General features: G+C 40.6%; 1 protein-coding gene across 12 annotated transcripts in view; it reads right to left on the bottom strand.

Annotated features, from left to right (window-relative positions):
- STK39 (serine/threonine kinase 39) overlaps positions 1-21,069 on the bottom strand; it is a 200,211-nt gene that overhangs the window by 121,302 nt on the left and 57,840 nt on the right. For 11 of the 12 annotated variants that reach the window (XM_044417884.1, XM_044417887.1, XM_044417883.1 and 8 more), the window contains exons 3-10: positions 20,927-21,035; positions 19,903-20,044; positions 19,195-19,250; positions 11,428-11,537; positions 11,238-11,339; positions 8,800-8,933; positions 5,641-5,689; positions 5,471-5,536 (exon numbers count right to left, since the gene is read on the bottom strand). In XM_044417884.1, the coding sequence (XP_044273819.1) occupies positions 5,471-5,536; positions 5,641-5,689; positions 8,800-8,933; positions 11,238-11,339; positions 11,428-11,537; positions 19,195-19,250; positions 19,903-20,044; positions 20,927-21,035 (768 nt within the window). The remainder of the gene's footprint in view (positions 1-5,470; positions 5,537-5,640; positions 5,690-8,799; positions 8,934-11,237; positions 11,340-11,427; positions 11,538-19,194; positions 19,251-19,902; positions 20,045-20,926; positions 21,036-21,069) is intronic. The other variant, XM_044417892.1, reaches the window with a different exon arrangement.

Genomic DNA, 21,069 nt, shown 5'->3' with positions numbered 1-21,069 from the left:
GGTCCTCTAAAGAGTATGCACTATTACGCTCAGCGGGCAGCTCTCAGCATCTCACTTCCTACCAGTCCACATCAAAGCATGGCCCACTGGGTCCCCCACCACCACACCAATATTTGCAAACACAACTTTTTTAATGACATTCAAGAGCACCCGCAGTACCAAACCTGGCTTATTTGCAAGTTAATTTGGTCCTTCTGGCAGTCTGCTTCCAATACTGAGTGCCAAAATATTGTAGCGATCGGTAGATTACTGCAGCATGTCAATGGCAAACCAGTGAGGAAACCCCATGCACTGCAGCCTACAGTGGGTGAATGAGGCGAGGAAACAGCCCCCCGACCTCCAGAACGCCCTCACCCATATTAAGCTGCAGAAGCCAAAGGTGGAGAAAGCCAGGATATTAGCATCATTTGGAATGGAGCAAATACAATCTCTAAAAATATGTTAATTTAGAAGGATTCAAAATTATATAAAGCATAAGGGAGAAGAGATGACAAACATCTGTAATAAATGTATCTTAACTAAAATAATAATTCAAGCTTGTTGTACCCTTTGCCAACTGCAGCTTAGGTAATTATTGAAAATATTTATATCTATCATTCCTTTCAAAGTGAAGGGTACAGAAAAGTAACAATAACCCTAATAAAAATAAAACAGCAGCAAATCAAAGCTGATAGATAAACACCATTAAAAGCAGCCACAAGGAAAAATGAATAATCAGGGAGACCCACACACACAATTTACTGTATGTAGGAAACTATGTTAGTTCTAGTGGAAACTATTGGAATTCACACACACACACACCACCCCTTCCTGGCAAGTCAGACAGTAAAAGTGAGGCCTCTCAAGGCCAAATGGCTTTCTGGACGAAAAAAAAAGGTTTTTACACAGCAGCAGGTCATGACAGAAGAGGCTATGCGGACTTTTGCAGGAGCGAAGTTCCAGAGCACAGCTTTCTCTCCCTTGTTGCAAACAAACCCAAGTTTCAGACACACAGGACAGACTCACAGGGGAGGATGCAGATCTTGGAGTATCACAGTCCAAAATCTTCTGGAACTTCAAAAGCATGTGACACTAGTAATTTTTCTTTAGTTACTCCAGTGAAACCAGTGCTACATACAGCTAAGGTAGCATTAAATTGTCCTTGTCCTGGCAAAATTCAGCATTTGCCCACTACTGCAGGTACTGTCTGGCCAGCTCTGCACATATATGCTCCGGCGCACAGGTCATGCGTTTTTTCCAGCTCAAAACATGAAAAGAATACATTACTTTCTAAAGTGATCAAATACACGAGAGAAGCGGTTTTTGGGGCCACCACTATGGGGCAGCATTTCCCTGCAAAGTAGCAGCCTGTTATCTATTTCTGAAATACCAGGTTCTGATCCAGCACCAAGTGCAGATCTCCATGTGCTGAGGGTAAGCATGACTGCTTCTGCCCCACATGGAGCCTTGGTGGTAGTACATGGGCTTTGCATGCAGAACTGCTAGATTCAATCCTGGCCTTTTTCAGATGCTAGAAAAAGAGCTTGCTTGGAACTCTGGAGGGCTGCTGCCAGCTAGTGTTGACATAATGGGCTAGATGGACCAGTGGACTGACTCTAAGAAAGCACAGCAGCTAAGGCAACATCAGCTCAAGAATAACTGATGATATTAGACCGTTTCTGAGCAGGGTCTCTTAAGAGTCCACTCTACACCATGGAGAAATCACATGGCATGGGCAAGAAACACACACAGGCAAATTCTATGAAAAAAATGCTCTCTATTCCCAAACAAGCAAAGTAAGGAAAATAAATCATTCACATTTAGTTTGCCTACTTAGGTGCTGTATTAAATCGATCTACCAGCTTTTAGTTCTAGTTTTAATCACTTGCTCGAATTCTCCAACTGTCCAAGGACCAAAAACAAAAATAAAGAAAAAGAGTTCACCTGCCAAAGTTCACCACCTGCTTATGAACAAGCAGGTTACAAAGAAAGAGAAACACAACATAGTTTTATTGACTCCTAGGATGCTTTGAGGTGCCCTTAGCAAAAATAGTATGTGTGAGTAAAAGCCGAATTGCTGACCTATTGATCCAACCCCCATCTCCCTCAGCATGGAAAAATCAATGTTGGGGTTATCACTGTGTCTCTTGGTCTACTCAAGTAAGAAAAAAGTAGAAAGAAGGGCAACAAAAAGTATCAGGGAGCTGCAGCATAAGGGGAGACCTGACAGAGCTGTTTAAAGTAACACACAGTGCGGAGAAGTACAGAGTTTTTTCTTTCTCCCATAACACTCGAATCTGGGATCATCCCATGAAGCTGTTGGTGGAGGGTTTCATAAAAGGAAGCACTTCTTCACACAGCATATAGTTAAAAATACGGAATTTGCTGCCATGGGAAGTAGTGATGGCTGCCAATATGGCTGGCTTTAAAAAGGGGCTGGAGAGATTCATGAAGTGGCTATCAGTGGCTACTAGCCTCGCTGGCCATGTGCTGCTTCCTTCACCAGAGGTGGCATGCCTGCACACATCACTTGCTGAGGGGGACAGGAGGCAAGCTCACACCAGTCCTGCCTGAGGGACCCTGTGGGCAGCTGTTTTGCCACTGTGCATACAGAGTGCCGGACTGGATGGACCACTGGTCCGGTCCAGCATGGCTTTGCTTATGTTCTCAAGATTAAAGATGAGCTCAGGTCTTCCCTACATTCTCTCCACGCCTCTCTTGTGGGGGCCTGTAGCTTCAAAAATCATCCTAGCACAAACTAGAGAGCCAGTGTGGTGCAGTGGTTAAGAGCATGGGACTGGGACTCAGACGATCTGGGTTCTAGTCCCCACTCAGCCATGGAGCCACCTGGGTGACTTTGGACCAGCCACAGACTCTCAGCCCAACCTACCTCACAGGGTTGTTGTTGTGGGGATAAGATGGAGGAGGAGATGTACGCTGCCTTGAGCCCTTTGTAGGAAAAAGGAAGGATATAAATTGAAAAAACAAAACAAAACAAAACTAGGCATTAGCTCTGATTACCTTGCATATTTCTTACAAGAGGGCTAAGAAGGCAGGAAAGAAGCAGGGCATGTCCGGCAATAGCAGCTGCCAGGGATCACAAACAGAAGGGCACTATTACATCATGTCCTTCTTACAGACTTCCCATGGGCATCTAGTTGGCAACACAGGCCTTTGTTCTGATCCAGGTCAGCTCTTCCTATATTCTTGTGATATATCCACAATTTCTAAAACCAAAAAAGTAAAACTGACAGCAGAAGGGTTAAGGCACAACCCAGTGCATGTTAGACAAAAAACAGGCCTACAACTCCCAGCATGCCCCAGCCAGTCATGATTTGCTTTTCTGTCTAACCATGCAATGGATTGTACTTCATGGGATCTAATTATAGTTTGCTCATCAAAAGTACATGGCCTGATGTCAGTAAAAATGAGGAGAAAGAAGGGAAGAGCAACAAGGCAGTGGCAATGTAAGTCAGGGATGGACAACCTGTACTCCTCCAGATAGTTTGGCCTACAAGTCCAAGCAGGAAATGTTTAAGAAAAACCAATGTGATCTAGCCACTGCTGAGTGCTTTCAAGTCCCGTTAATTTATTAATGGAACAATCAGTTACCACCATCTAGTGGCCATCTGTGAACACACACCTTAGCTATCTAATACGTTTTTTATTTATTATTTCAATTTGTATACTGCTACAATAGCCCATACCTGGGCTCTCTGTGTATAACTAGCAATAGTTTCCTCGTTACTCGAAACTATGCGTGGAAAACACCTGGAAGCAGTTTTGCTGTGCCTCTGTTAGCGATGTGTACTTGAAGGTGCAGGTCATCATGAAGATGGGAAGGGTTTGAGGGGTACATCCTTTGAAGGAAGTGATGATGTGAAACTGAATCAGTCTTTCATGGTCTTCGCCAAAAGCAAAGCCATAAGAATACTGATCGCAGGATAGCTTCATCTTCAGCATTGCTCACATTCACCCAGCTACATAGATATCCCACAGCAGAAACAGGAAGCAAGGAAATGCTGAAGGTAATTTCTCGAATTTGCAATCTTGATTTAGCTTTATTGGTAGAAAATTCCATTTAAGACTTCTCTCTACATTCATCAAATTAAAAGCAACATTTTTAAATGTTTCATGTAACATCTTTGCTCATTGTGGGATTTACTGCTCTTGAATATAAGCCTGCTAACCTGACTCTATGTAGAGAGGAAAGGTTGGAACGTCTTGGCTTTCAAATTTAGAACTGACTGTCCCTGATAAGGAGTGCTGGGATTCATCAACTAAAGGTAATGGGGCAACTTAATTGCAGATCAGCCATCAACAGCCTTTGTTCTTTCAGAGGTTTGGGCTCCTATTTCCATAATCCCCGGCCACTAAGGATGGCAGGAGTTGCAGACCACAGCATCTAGGGAAAGCCAGTTTGAGGAAGACTATACTAGGTATTACTGGGGGGTGGGGAAAATGATGAGGATTGATAGCGGTGGCCTTGAATTTTGCCCCCTTCATTCAGTCAGATTTGAAGAGAGTTTTTTACATTTTCCAAATATCACAGCAGCTTTGCCAAATGAATAAAATTAAATGATGCAAGATTTACACAAGGGAAAAGTTCCCAGATCCCATCTATTGATTTCAGAAATGGCTCCAGAAGAGTTTGTATGTTTTTAGGATTACCACTCTGCCGCTTTAACAAATATACCCTCTCCCCCACCCCACCCCACCCCCACCCCCACAGAGTGCTATCTATTCTACCACATATTATTTGTATGTCAGTTCAGGTAATAGAATGAGGGTAGGTCAGCTTGATCCTGGCACATCAAATCCCACCCTGCCTGGCACAGAGGTGGAACAGAGCACCAGTAGCTGTCCTAGTGCTGATCCTGGGGCACAAAAAGGGTTGCCAGGATTGAATTCAGCTGCCATGCCACAGATTAAAAGTCCTGCTCTTATTTATTTACTTACTAGATTTCTATCCCACTTTTTTATTTTTTAAGAACTCAAAGCAGCTTACTTCACACTCCTCCTGCTGCTCTCAATCTCACCCCCGCAACGACAGCCCTGTGAGGTAGGTTGGGCTGAGAGTCTGTGACTGGCCCAAAGTCAGCCAGCTGGCTCCATGGCTGAGCAGGGACTAAAACCCAGATTGCCTGAGTCCCAGTCCTGCACTCTTAACCACTGTACCACAGTGGCTCTCTTAGGCGTTGCACTGTTCGGGGGGGGGGTCACACTTTTCTGCTCGGCATGGCTGAACTGTATTCCAAACCATTCTAAGCACCCACCTCCCAGCCCAAAATATTTTCAGTGCTGTAGGCACTATCAACCATTTAGGCTTTTGAATTCTAAAATGTGTTTACTGTGTATCTGAATATGCTCTGAAGGTCAACCAGTAGGACAACTTGCTCCTGAATGTCTGATTGTGTCAAGCAACACTTTTTTTTGCAGAAGGGCTACTAAGACTCCATTGTGCAAGGAATACAAGTATGAAGAACTGTACCTTTTTTGCTCTTTGTGCTATGTTGGGCGTCTTTGTAAGCAGTTTTTCAATCAAGTATTCTCTAGTCTGGAAAAATCAAGCATGTCATAATTAAGGCCAGCCCAAGAAAGTACAAAAATTCACAGTGCCATGAAGACAAGTATATTTATTTGTAGAATTGAGTACTTTACCTTTGCTTTTTGGAAGAATTTGCATTTTAAAAGTTCAGCTGCTGTAGGCCTGGAAACAGATTGAAAATTTAGAACAGCACAGACACAGAAAGACTGCTATTATATAATCGGCATTGCTGGATATTATCAGAACTTTCCGAACACCAAACTTGCAATGCCTAAACATTTTTTGGTGCTAGATATCCAGAATGAAAAAAAAAAATCAATGTTACAAGTTTTTCTATTTTTTAAAAAGATCACTACACTTTATAAATAGGACCAAAAACATAAAATGCCATATGATCTATAAAGTTGTGCTTTTCTGGTTTAGCCCCTTTATTAAAAAAAAAATACTTTAAACAGCTTGTTACAAATCCATTGTCAATCTATGCCACTCATTCACTGAAACATATAAAATTCCTTCTTAATTTGTTTTTATCCAATTTACTATTTTTAGTTAGGAAATAAATTTACTTTAAAATATGTGCTCTCTGCCTTGCTCCATGTGCTTAAGTTGCTCATAATATTGTAAAGCAAAAAGATAACCCAGTTTGTTTTGGAGAAAGTGCTAACATCCTAAGTTTGCAGGCCTATGCACTTTCCTGGGGGTAAGACCCATTGACCTCAGTGGGACTTACGTCTGAAAAGATATGTATATCACAGTGTAAATGTTTGTGGTAGGTTACCAAAGGCAGTAAAAGTAAAACCTGCAGCCCTCTGGACCTTCCTGAGGAAAAAAGAAGCAATTTTGGAATGAGGTTGAGATAGCAGTCAGACAGATTAGGCTCACCTCACCATTTCAAAACTTTGTTTCAATCTTGAAATTACTTATCCAGAAATTCAAATGTTCTCATGTGCAAAGCAATCCTGTAGATAAACCTGCTCTGGTGACTATGACAAGCAGTGAAATGCAATCAAAGCCATGAGCAGAAGAGGCCACCATCTTGGCTGCCAATGACAAAATGGCAGTGCTACTGAGACAGTTGGTTAAGATCCAACCATATTCGATGTCTTCCATCTCCTTTCCCTCTTCCTTCCTTTGATCTATACACCAACACTTAAAAGAAGGGCCATCTGGAAAGTTGTTACAAAGAGTGTGCAAGAGGCTCTGAGTGTGGGTTTCAGTTTGCAAACATTGAGAAATCCAATTCAGTGAGTTTCAGATGCAGCAAAATTCCTATATGACCTACATATAAATAAAACTTGACTATAAGCACTTCAGCCAAGAAATTCTATTTCTCCCAATGCGATACATATCTTTTTCTTGCTCAGAAGGAAAAGGGAGACTTGCGTTAAGGCACCAAATATCACCAAGGTATCTCCAAAGACTGGAAGATCAACTCAGAAGACCTGGGACACATGCCCAGAGGTGCCTTGTCTAGCACTGCCACAGTGCCAGCACAGGGGGGTTCAGCAAACATTCTCTACAACCAAAAAGGAAAAGAGCTACCAGGTTCTAGGTCTATGTGTGCATAAAACATTTAAAAGGGTAGACTAGTTCTCAACTACCAATGGAGCAGGGGTCATGGATCAGCCACCAGCATTTTGAAGTATAGCTGATAAAAATGAAAATGGGTTCTATTTCATGGCAGGGTATGACATACTGCTAGGCTGGTAGAGACTTAAAATGGAACTAAAAGGAACTTAGTCTGATTTACCGAACTGTGTTAGCAGACAAATATTCATTGTGATTTCGGTAACGTAAGCAAGATTGTGTGTTATAACCTGTATTCATTTTTTTAATGGATCGTCTTCATGGTGTTTCCTAAAAGAGAGTTGCTCATCTGCTTTATTTTAATCCAACAGTAGGATAGTAGGCCATTTGTTCACAGTTTGCAGCTTAATAAAAAAAGGGCTCTCTAGAGCATTTCAGACTAAATAACTAAACACATTTTTATCTGCTGCCAAGTGGCAAACCTTTGCTTAAAGCATGTGCCCTGGGGATTGAGAGTTAATCAGAGAAAGTAAAAGGGCAAAGAACTGGAGACAGTATGCAAATGGTCCCCAGAGTGGAACAGAAGAAAACCAGGGACTCCTGAAGATGTACAAGGTTAGCTTGTGCACATTCACAACTGATCTATTCATTTTTAGCACAAGACCCCCACTTTTCAGCTCAAATCACAACGGCTCTATTTACACTTGTTAAAAAAAGGGTGGGGGGAGGAAGGAAGGAAGGAAAGGATATGTGCGTTAGTTCAGCACATTCTTTATTTGCAGTTATTGGGATGGCCAATTAATCCAAGTAAGGTCACAGGCAGTGAAACGATGGGCTATCAGTGTATCTTGAAGAAAGCCCAGCATGTTATAGCAGGGTAGTGTCCCTGTCCCTGTTCATGGCCTCTGCCTTTAACTCCCGCTGAATTCACTCTGAAGGGTATGGCAAAAATAAATCTTGCTATAAAACAAGACATGCACTCCCCTGAATCTTGTTTTAGAGCAATGTAATGATAAAGCCCCCACCTCAGTGGGTTCAGTGGGGAATCTGATCCCTGGATCCCCAGAAGTTGCCCAGTGCAGAATTATAGATACACTGAACAAAGTTTAAAAAAGACATTCTGGTAAAGTTTTCTAAAGCCAGGCTCAGTAGCAAATGTCAGTGGCTTATAAAAACCTAACTCAATTAACTTTTAAGTTTCCCAAATTTTTCTCCAGCTGCTCAAATTTTCAGAGAAGCATTCCCAGTTTTATCTATTCACCCACCTCTGTCATACTCCTAAAAGAAACTGCAGTAACTTGTGGGAAACAGCATTGTACAGAGTCTCCCACATCAGAGGGAAGAGGCAGGGACTGGTGCTCAGCAAGACAAGACAATGGAGAGGGAGGGAAGGAAAAACCCCCACACATCTTCCCATTTACTTCAACTGTTGCACCTGTGAAGAGTAGTTAAAAATGGAAGGAAAGAGATGGCTGAATGTATTTCTGAGGTGACTGTTGGTGGGTGATAGCGTTCAGATAAGAGAGGGACAGTGGAGACAGGTGGTCTTCTGACTGGCTCAGAAAAACCAATCCAAAATCTTCCTATTCTTATTCATTTACAAAAGGTGTGTGTGTGTGTGTGTGTGTGTGTGTGTGCGCGCGTGCACGCACGTGTGGTTTTTTAGTTAATCCAAGATAGATTGCCTATCTCAAGAAAAAGGTCAAGTTGTTATTTTCTCCTTTTTCCCTTTTAAAGAAACATACCTTTTAGAAGGATCCTTCTGAAGACACAGTGAAATTAGTTTTCTAAAGGACTTTCCATACTTTTTAGTCATTTCTTTATCTTCCACGCCTGTTTCCAAAGTTGGAGGGTCATTTTGCAATGTCAGCATTAATACCTATTTTAAAACCAAAGATGATTAGGAAATTGATCTCAATAAAATAAGCCCAACAACTGCTTTAATTCATCTAGAAGTGCTTTATCATGAAACTCCCATTTATAATTTAGAGACATACTGGAAATCGGAGGGAGGGGAGGATACAAGTTTCCTGATTCTGACTTAGCTATACAATTCAATATACTACAGCTTTTGTAGTCAGGTACTAAAGGGTGGAGACTTGTTGATCCTGAACAATAAACTCAAGATCCAAAATGAATCCATGTGTGTTGCAGGGGGTATAATTTATTACCCTGATCCCAAAAGACAGACTAGAAATGGAGTGCTGTACATTATACTCTGGTGTAGAATACCTCTTGCTGGACTTAGCTGTAGTTAACTGTGATTAATACTAACCAAAGTTTGAGGTTAAAGGTTCTGAAAACTAGCTTCATTCCCCTAACATAAGCCTTAACCAGCAGCAAGCAAAAGCTCAGGCCGGGAGTTCTCCAAATTGCACCTCAAAGCTTGTTTAATCTTCAGACTTTATCAGACTTCAATCTTTGTCTTTTTCTTTGTGCATGAAAATGCACACGTATTTTTCCAAATGTACACATAAACTGTGCACCTCTTCAAAATGTATTATTTCTTCTTCCATTGCCTAAAAAGCATGTTTATGCACATGCTTCTTTTCATCATGTTTTTAAATGCATGCATGCTGCTGAACACGTTAGGGTCTGTAAATAACACTGCAAGCTTGAAATGCATGGACTCTGTTTGCAGCTTATGTCCACATCCATGTTTAGTCCAATTCCATGGTCAGTCTGGAAGGCATGAACTGGGTAAAACCTGATCAAAAACAAATGGAAGTGATTTTCTCATCCATCATCCACAGAATATTAATGCGGGAGAGGGGAGGGAAGAGACATGGGACCCTATGGCTCTGTTGGTTTTGCAAAGCATAGCTTAGCCAAAAGACCAATTATTTTGCAGAAATTAGGCACGCTGCCAATTTGACTTACTTTTCAATTAAGTTTATTCTGTAATTGTTACTTTCAAATAAGAGAGAGGAGGAAGTGGAGAAACTTAAGGCATGCTTTTGAAAAATGCAGTATGATATGAAAGTAGAGCCAAACATATTCAAGGTATATAAACCTTATATATGTTTAAGGAATATAAAATGCTAAAAATACTGTTTTTCCCTGTAGAGGGCTCATTCCTATATATGTGACACAGGAGTGTAGGAATCTGCAGGCTCATAAGGCAGTGTTTGTTTCACAGTTCTGTGTCTGGCTTGTTAGAAGAGGTACCACAGTTCAGGCACATACTAAATAAACCATGGATTGGGATTTCCCGGTTTGTGTGGCTGGTGTGCTGGTAGGAGGGGCCAAGCAGAGTGATCAGGCGGTATGTACCAACATGTTTGCTCATTCCCCATAAACTAGAATTCTGGAGGATTCCGCTTATAGTCCCTTCTATTTTTAATAAGACTCCTGCTGACACCGGAGTCAAAACTAGCACATCACTTTGTCTGGCAATTCTGTTTAATTTAGAAATAAAAAGTCTCAAGCTTCACATGGTTGGTTTACTCATAAAGGCTCATGTTTTACTTGGTAACCTGACCCCGCCTCCAAAAACAAAACAACAACAACTCAACAATAGATTCAGTACAGCCCACTGCTGCGCATTATTTTTGTAATCCTTTTCTAGAAGTGAAGCTCATGTTAATCAGCTCAGACAAAACAAGACAAAACCAACCCTAAACAGTATGTTTCTCACATATTAACTCCAGCAAGCGCTGGTTCCAGTGCCTAGCCTTAAAATGAACCATATTTTTAAAATCCTCATCATTCCTTCTAACAGTGAGTTCAAGTGGTTGACAGCTGAGTGGACTGGAGCCCAAAAATGGTGCAAATGAAGAACAGGAAAGTTTGAGCCTGCTCGGATGAATTTGGTGGATATGCAAAACATTTTTTTAATCCCAAAGGAAGTAGTAAGACCCTAGCCCACCCCCACCAGAAAAACCATGCCAAGTGAGGACACACAATACTTGCTGGTCTGTGGGATCTGCAAAATATGTTGAATGTTAGCTGGAAAAGGGAACTAGGGAAGGAATGAACCAAGAGTGAATTCTCCTACTTCAGGCCCTTAGAATCTGTGGAGAACAGATGCCTACCTGGCCCCATGAACTGAACTCCTGTCATACTGCATAATGATATACTGCAACATTTTGTTGTTGAAAACTCATATAGCTTTGGAACTAATGTAAGAGACTGGAACCATTTATTTAGCAACATTGCATACTTAGTTTTCAAATGTAATTACTTTCATTGGAGGATATTTGTGGTAAGGCGCAGCTCCGGTTGCTAATTCAATGGCTGTTATTCCAAAACTCCAAATATCAGCCTTGAAGTCATAGCCTCTCACCTATTGCAGGAAAACACAAAGGAGATGAGTTAATTTAGCACAAAAATGTTTATCTGAATCCATCACACAAGTAACATGCTTTATATACCTGTTCCATGACCTCAGGTGCCATCCAACATGGAGTACCGACAAATGTCTTCCTAACTTTGTTACGGGTAACATCACCTCCTGTGGCTAAAAAAGCACTAACACCAAAGTCTAGGGATGGAAAAAACAAGATTCCTTTTAGTATTTGATTAGCGTATTGAGGTAACTATGTTATTTTAACTTTGATTCTGCATAAAAATATGAAGCTTCTATTTAAATGAAGCTGTGAAGTTACTGTTTTCTCAGTAGGTGTAACACTCTGCAGTTTATAGAAGCGTTATAACTAATATGACGCCTTTCCCCCCTTATGAATCATACCTTTAAGTAATATTTGGCCTTATGTACTAAAACATACATTATCCACAGACACTAACAAGAAGACTATTTCTTTCAAATTAGCATTTGGGTCAGCATATCCACATGCTCCATTGAGAATTTAAAGAGTGCTATTTTTAGGCATGTATCAACAGAGTAGGAGAAAAAGCAAAGCTTACATGGCTATTTTGTATTCTGCTTCAAGTTACTTACAAGATCAGAGCAAGAAAGCTAACAGTCATGTGAGGGTTGTGGGAGACACTGATTAGGATGCCCAGAGTAGCAAGTCAAGTATTACATTTGTGGGCAAATAAAGCAGCCATTAAGAACATAAAAGCATCCCTGCTGGATCAGGCCAAAGGGATTCTGGACCACATGGATCATTTCCTATAGTGGCCCACTGGATGCTTATGGGAAGCGCCACAAGCAAGCAATGGGAAGTACAACTGGGTAAGAAGCTATCCAAGCTCTAGTAGCTTAAACTGGACCACTCTCATATTAAAATACTTTTCAGATCAAATGAAGCATAAGTCATACATACATGTTCATTATTTGACAACAATCACCCCAAAAAATAACTTGCATGTGTAGGAGAACCAGAGATTATTACATATTCAGCTGTGTGAACAAATATTACATTAGGTTTGAGAGTTTGTAGCTGATCACGATGAAGATTTTTACCCAATTCAATGCTTCTGGGTGGTACAGCCTTGAAGATTTACCACTCACTTTCAGCACAATTTAAAAAATAATATCCAAGGGCGTTTCATGGTATTTGGTACTCTGATGCAAAAACATACACAAGAAATTACACAAGTATGGAATAACATTAAAAATATGTATGCTTTTCTTTTTGAGGTCTGTACAAATGGCAAGATAATGGGATATCCCTGTTCACATTTTTTAAAGGGAAGACCACTGTGAAATACAATGCCTTGCAAGAAGTCTTTACCCCCTTTGACTTCTCCACATTTTGTTGTGTTACAGCCTGGAATTGTAATGGATATATTTGGCATTGTTGCCACTTAGTGTACACAAGAGACTCAACACAAAAAGAAACAAGAAATAAACCGGCACTTGTTGATCACCTAAGTATTCATCCCCATGTTCTAATAGCTGGTAGAAACACCTAGAAGAATGCTTGGCCATTCTTCACGGCAAAACTGCACCAGCTCAGTCAAGCTGGATGGGGACTGGTGGTGAACAGCAACACATCCAAGTTTTGCCACAGACTCTCAACCAGATTGTGTTCTGCGTTTTGGATGGGCCATTCTACAACATTCAAGTTCTTATTCTGAAACCACTCCAATGAGCGTTCGGCTGGGTGTTGAGCTCACTGCCATGCTGGGAACATTCCCTCAAGACAATGAACAGCATTGACTTTGCACCACATGTACTATGTTGAAGCAAGGCCAAATACTTCCATTTTGGTCTCGGCCAGGAAAGCTTCCCCCACCCATATTTGCTGTGCCCCCCACACACCTTTTTGCAAGCTACAAAGAGTTGTTATATGGGCTTGTTTCAGCAATGGCTTTCTTTTCACCACCCTTCCTCCATGAAGCCCAGTTTTGTATAATGTCTGGGAAAAGGTCATCCCAAGGACAGTTCCTCTTATCTCAGCTGTGATTTTTTCCAGTTCCTCCAGAGCTATCTCTAGCCTTTTCAATTTCTCTAACTAATGCCCACTTCAAGTAGTCACTGAATTTTATTTATTTATTTATTTATTTATTAAAACATTTCTATGCCGCCCCTTGCCGAAGCCTCGGGGCGGCTCACAGCACAAATGTGCTGACAACCAACACAATTTTGGTTGTCAGCCTTCTCTAAGCAGGTGTATTTGAGCCATAATTGTTTTCCTTTTTGTAAATAATGGATTTAACAGTGTTTTGGGGGATGTTTGTAATTTGGGATTAAAAAAAAACAATCCAACACCGATTGATGGTTCTGCAAACTTTATCCTGGTGTTAGCTCCTTGGTCTTCATGATGCTGTTTGTTTAGATATGCTTTCCAACAAACTCTGGAGACTTCCAAAAATAGGGTATTTCATCTGAGGTCATGGGGCACTGGAATTGCATACAGATTGACTCCATTCAACTAATTACAGTACAGTATTTGTATTCTGGATGCACTGGGCTTATTTCGGCATGTCACAGAAAAGAGATAGATACTTATTCAACCAATCAGAGCCAGATTTCGTTAGGTTTTCGTTTGTTTGCTTGTTTCCTTTGTACCACAATAAAAACATTTTGTAGAATCACAGTGATGTGTGTCTTGCATACATCAAGTGATATGCTAACTGCATCCATTTCAATTCCAGGTTGCAACACAATAAAATATGGAGAAGTCATCAAGGGAGAAATACATCTGCAAGGTGCTGTGTATGTGTGCCATTCGCATTCGATGAATTTATTTTGTCTTCCACCAAAATGTCCCATGAGCAGCGAGCCACTGAAGACCACCAATAAGTGTGTACACACTTCATCAGCATTTCATCTGCATCTACCCTGAAATGCTATTAAGACACACAAGAGCATAAGCACGTGTTAAGACTAAATATACATGCAAAAAGAAAAAATAAGAACAAATTGTTCTGGAGGAAACATCTCAGGGACCCCAGGATACTCCATATGCCACCTCCTGAGCCTATCTGGATCCTTCCCCTCTCCCCTGCAGCTGCTGCAGAAAGTATACCTATAGCTTCTTTCCATGGTCAAAACACTGATCTCAGACATCTTCATAGAGGCTGAAAAGATGCCTGCTGTTAAGCAGGGAAGGGAGAGAAGAGGCCAGGCTCCACAGGATCCTGTTCCTACCTAGATGGGTTCAGAGGCCCCTCTAGTGTTTTTCTTGTTGGGTGAGGGGAATGTTGAGAGAGAAAAGGTTGCAAAATCACTTCCATCATTCTTCTTGCCCTGCTGTGACCCCAAAAGGCAGAGGATTTTTGGAAACCTCAGAGTTCAGAGGTTTCTGTCTAATGGACACCAATCCTGAAAGTGGCACCATAAAACTTTATAATGTATGTCTTTGTGTAGGGGTGGAAGAATATAGAACTCTGAAGCCTGAAATTTCACAACTTCATGGGGTTATTAAATATGAGCTGCACATCTCAAACACATGAAGCTATTAAGCATAAAGCCTGGAAGTAATAAAGCCATCCTTCACATCAAGCTTTCCATTTTTCTGCAAGACCTGCTTTAAAAGCAGTAATTCATAAATAGCCTACACAGGCAATTACCTTTTCATTAATTGTGTATGCTATACCAAAGCAAATTGTACTTGTTTAACATCATCATTATTCTTTGCCTTGTACTCTTCTGTACCTTGCAAAACTATGATAACCTCAAGTTTTTGCCTACCCCAAAAGAGGGGCTCTCTCATTAGTTCCAAAGACCCTGACATGACTTTAAATAGTGCAGTTAGTTCATTTACCTAAACAATTATTTCCATCATGTCACTGGGATTGCATGGAAGTACCACCTCACATTTCCAGTCACGATGCCATTAACTGTAACATTCACTGGCCCTTAGTTTGTCATTTTGTCACCAGAGTAGCAAGCTGTTTTGTTCAGACACTCCCACTGCTTCTGCCAGGACGTGGATACACTCTAGCAAATCTTTTTTGTAGTTTAAGCTTTAAGTCTATTTAAATGTCAATGAACGTGCTCATTTTCCCTGGAATCAACAGTGCAATCATTCACCTGCATTCTGAAGTGGTACGATACCATGTGTCCTTTCTAATAAGCAAATGCCATACCCTGTTCCAAAATCTCATTTAGACCTCAACGAGGTCAAAATATTTTCCTTCTCATTCCAAACTAAAGAGATGAGAAGATCCTCTTTTCAATCACATTGTGCTTTGGAGGCATCGTCGCTATCTATGATGCTCAGAGTGACATAAGAGACATAACTTCACCAATGCTGAAAAAAGAACCAATGTGTATGGAATGGGAATTCTGAATGGATCTCAAAGCCATGGAGTTGCGTATTACCATGGGAATATTTTTGATTTGAATGTTGCATAGTGAATACCATAAAGAGTGATTTTTGCATGCCATGCCATCACACCCTGTCAATAAGCCACGGCAAGTTGGTTGTTAGTGAAACAACCCATAGAGCATCCAGCAAATACTTGGGTCCACCATGGGTTGTTGGGCTTCTTTCTTCCCCTTCTGGGTCTTCCCTGCAGGTCTCCTACCTCCTCACCATGATCACAAACTATTTTTAGCTCACTTTGGGTTTTCCTCTCTCTTTCCTTGATTTTTTTCAGGAGCTCACAAAACCTGGCTTGACAGCCCAAGCAATACCTTGGAGCTGTCAGAACCCTTTCTTTGTTTATGCAAAAAAGGCACTTTAATTAAAAAAAGAACCTGCATAATTGCAAACTTTCACATTTGACTGAGTGCATTAATTCAAAATCTCAATCAGGGCAACGTCCGGGGTACCTGCTGCAAAGTCCTGCGGGGCAAATCCTGCAGATATCCAAATAGCTTGCAATCATGGAAGATGGGGGTACGGAGTCAGTGCCAGGTGCCTCCCAATGCCATGTGGGCACCTTGGGGAAGCAGGCACTAGCAGTCACCCAGAAGACTCTTGGCAAGAGTGGCGAGGATTTCTTTTCTGCTCTTGCCAAGAAGCTTCATAGCTGATCTTCCTCAACCAACCATAGGTAGACCAACCCCAACAACAAACCATGGGTAACTGGAGCTGTGACCCATAAATAAGCCACTCTGGTGAAATGAGTACCGACTCATATAACATGACAAGCCATTGAGTTGCCATGTCATTTGAATCCAGTCAGTTACTCTTTCCAAAGCCACTTTTTAACCAAAAAAAGTGTGGTAGAAAATATACGCTATCTTCAAATACAGTGCACACCTTTCCTTTCCTTTCCTTTCCTTTCCTTTCCTTTCCTTTCCTTTCCTTTCTCCTTTCCTTTCCTTTCCTTTCCTTTCCTTCTGTCTGAATTGCCTTGATTTTCCCAAAGAGATTATTTCAAGCAGCCTATAAGCAGAACTGAAATAGTAGGAGAGCAGAGGAATTTCAAGCATATGATGAAGGAAGAATAAGCAGCCCTCCAAAGAAGATAAAGAGCTGCTTTATCAAGACATGCTTTGTGGAAACTAATCAGAAAAACACAACTCACTTTCACTGGATGCAGAGAATCTTTTATCAGCTTCTGTTTAGACTCCACTAATGCAACTGCTCGGCTTACACAACTAGTTAAAACTTACTGGTACTTAAAAAAAAGCTACACCAGTTCCATTCGGTTTCACTGAAGCAAGGTCCTTGTTTTCGTTCTCAACATACTGAATAAGAGCTAGAATTTTTCTGGGTCCTCACAAAACCTGGCTTGGCTAAGCAATGAGTTTGTTTAAACTAATATTTTTGTGGAGAGATTGGATGTCAAGAATTGAAGAGGCTAGGATTTATTGGCAAGGCAATGGAGGGGACACCAGACAATTATAAATCTTAGGCTATAAAAACACTTTCTCCAACAATACTATGTTTTCCAACAGTTTCTTACCACCACTGATCTGACATTGGTTAGGTCTTAAGATTCCTGTTTAAACCTCAAATTCCCAATAGAAATAAGTTCCTAGAATTTAGCACTAACACAGCTGCTATACTCATTCACACACAAAAGCCTGTGGATGCAAAGCAGTAACTGAAAGTGGTGTCCATACACAGGGACGGAAAAAATATATTACTCAGGCTTGGTTCTATACTTATTTTAACCCTAAGCCATTGGACACTTTTGAACAGGCATATCTTGGATTAATAATAGCCCCTTCACACCATAGTTCTATCACCTGCAACCTGAATACAGATTACGAGGTTCTTCTTATCACATTACATGTATAACGTTGCTACCATTGCTGGGATATTTCTGTCATTGCCAGCACTGCCTTGTCATCAATTGTAAGTGTCGCCACTGTAACCACTTACAAAATCATCGTCTGTTCCCTCTGCATTTTATTTCCCTCTGACTTGACCTCACTCTTTTCCACTCCCCTCACCTGACCCTGAGCATATGCTAATTTAGGCTTCTGATGCAGTAGACTCTGGCTATGGTCAAAGGTGGCACACGACTCTCTGTTGTTGCTTATGCCACAATAGATTTATGTAGTTACTTCTCTGGAAATTAATTAATTTATGCCTCATCCCAACTAGGAAGTTATAGTTACCATCCTCAGGATAAGCCAGAACTCAAATTCTGGTCCGATACATACCTTTTGTGAAGGTGGTAACCAAAACAAGAAACTATGCTTAATTAGAAGCTTCCTGGTTTGATTGCTCGTGCCATGAAGCGAGGACTGGATCGGGTACATGGGCGGGCAAGAAGTTCTTTCATATAATGCCTTACACATAAGCCAAGACATGATTGTCCAAGCCAGGCCAATGAACTGACATGCTAGGTGCATTTCACATCCATCAGAAGCTTCAAGTATTTAAGACTGTAGTAAGCTTCCAAGCTCTAGGGCAACACCTGGTGAAGGCTCAGAGCCAGACACTGGACTACTGAGAAGCAGACTTCCATTGTTCTAGAGGTGGGATTTCAGCAGCTTGTCAACCTCTTCATCACTCTGTCTTGCAAAGTAAAATCATGCAAATACACGCACAGCATCGTACATAGTTTAAACAAGTCACAGAACTCAGCTTTCCTTATTCCAATTGTTAACATCTTAACTCTGCACCAACATGCAAGTGCAAAGTATACACAGCCTTCCTTATTGTGGAGGAAGGATCAGGAGCCATGTTGTATTAACCTGGCAGAATCTTTCAACAACTATCATACAGAAAAGTATGGATTTGAATTGCCAAGACTTGCCGAGGAAGAGACTATCCCTTGAATATTAAAAAGTGAAACGTGAAAAAGGAGGCATGTTCCCTCCCCCTTATTAGAGTGAAGGGCTACGGGGGTGTTGTCTGTTCACCAGCAGAATGGAAACCACTGGTTTCCCCCAAACCCCTGAGGGTTGAAGGACCATCTGGAGGAGGTTTGGGGGTACATGGCAAAGGACAGCAGAGGGAAGCCGACTTGCATAATATTGATAGAGACCATAATATAATTATATAATTCATTGAATTGCATCTTGAACACTAAAACTTCACTGTTCTATTCATAATCCTTGCTACATACCTGAAATAGAAATATTAGCAAAAAAAAAAAAAAAAAAGTGTGTTAGTTCCTAGCAGGAATTTGAACAGATAGCCAGTTCACACACGTAGCTGTTCCTCCAGCATTAGCTCCGTATACCTTGCAAATTAACTGGCACACACCGCAGAAATGTTTTGCTAAGAACACTGAATGCTTTAGTGTAGGGCCTGCCAAATGAATACCATGCTCTTCAGTCTGATGAATTGTAACCTTTTTAAAATGTTAATTGGATTTCTTAGCGCATTTCAGATTCTCCATACACATGTAGAATCTCTGATGATAATGATTATTACCTGCTATTTGTACTGAGCCATCTTCACCCAGAAGAATATTACCAGCTTTTAAATCCCTATAAATGTGAACAAATAGGAAACATTTAAGTTCAGGTAAATGACGATAGCAACACTCTCAGTGGAATTTTTGTTGAGAAACATGCCATGGGATGAATTAAAAACTACTCAAAACATCCTAATTATACAAGTTTCTAATTAATGGAGAAATTGCCACTTTAAAATGAAATCGTGGAACATTGATATTATGCCACTTGGTGAAAGTATGTCGTTCAGATAGTCTCTGCAGCACTGCAGATCCCAGAATAAGGCTTCCTTACAGTACAAGCAGATCTTCCATATGCCCCTGCCTCCTACACCAATGTTCACAATTTCCCTAGTTTAACTTTGGAGATGGAGTAAGGTAGGGGTCAGCCATATGTGGCAACCAAATGTTTTGGCTACAACTCCCATCAGTCCTACCCAGCACAGCCAATGAGGATTTACAAGTCAAATCTAGAGGGTCACAGGTGGCCCGCTCCTGAAATAAGGGAAGAGATAAGCAATTGCCAAAACATAAAGTATTTTGCTCAGCCCAACAATATCCATATCATCAAGTTCTTGATCAATCAGAAAGTAAATCACAAATGAGAAATTGCACTGAAAAATATTAACACATATAAGAAACAGTAACACATGAGAAACAGTGATATATAAGATAGGAGCTTTTACCTGTGAATTTGTCCATTCCTATGTAGATAATCTAAGCCTTCCAAAACCTCTTTAAGAATTGTTGCTATTATTGATTCTTCTAGAACACCACTCTTGTGCTCTCCTCGGTTGACAACATACTTTATTATATCTAGCATTGAGCCTAGAATTTGAGGAAAAAATGGTTACAGGAGACAAAAAAATAAATCTCTTTAGGAATCAGTTTGCAATTCAAGATAAACTAAAAGAGCTTAAGTGTATATAGTTGAACACAGGGGTGGGGGCTGAATTGAAAGCTCTTCCATAAATATATTTGGTATGGACACTGTGCTAACGGATGGGTCAAAATATTCTCTGCAAACACACAATCACGTCTTTGCTACCCATTAAAGAGATGCTTTTTCTTTAAAACCATGACTAGTACTTCTTTCTGGGAAAGAATCCCAGGCAAATCATACAGTGAGCCAGGCAACATCATATAACACCATGCAGGCAATCAGATTTCACTATCACAAGAACAGATTTCACTATCACAAGCCCTTCCAGAATAAGAGCATCAGCATTAACCTGATTGCGGAGTCGGGGGACATTTTGCCAAATTTGTTCAGAATTCTCTCCATGTCCAAAATCACCAAACCATGAAGTGTTTTTCACGGCAAACAAAGACTTTTTAGCAAAGCATAACAAAAGTACCCTCTATCCCACTTAACCCACGACTTACACACACACACACACACACACACACACATATATATATCTATTTAGAAAGTAGCACAATTTAAATATATATATACATATATATATCATACATACCACAACTGCTATAGTATTATTAAATAATTACTGAATAATGTTCCTGTAGATTTACCAAAGATCTTTAGACAATGTGCTTCACCATACAAAGGCAATCTTGAAGTGGGGAAAAATAAAAGAATGCTACTGAAGGAGTCCAACACTTTATTTCAGTATTTGAAGGCCATAAATTGCTAGGTAAGTTAATACGACCATAGTATAAAACTATCTTAGTTATAATACACAGACTTACCTCCACTAAGCAGTTTCATAACCAACCAAAGCTCATCCTTGACCACAAAAGATGTATAATATGTAACTATGTTGGGATGGTTGCATTGACTCATGGCTTGAATTTCTTTCTATAAGTAATGCAAAATATGAGATAGTATTTTG

Source organism: Varanus komodoensis, unplaced genomic scaffold (genome assembly GCF_004798865.1).
Source record: "Varanus komodoensis strain SLA01 unplaced genomic scaffold, ASM479886v1 scaffold9, whole genome shotgun sequence".
NCBI classification, from domain to species: domain Eukaryota; kingdom Metazoa; phylum Chordata; class Lepidosauria; order Squamata; family Varanidae; genus Varanus; species Varanus komodoensis.
The sequence above is the reverse complement of the archived record's forward strand: the minus strand, read 5'-3'. Positions and strand labels throughout refer to the sequence as shown.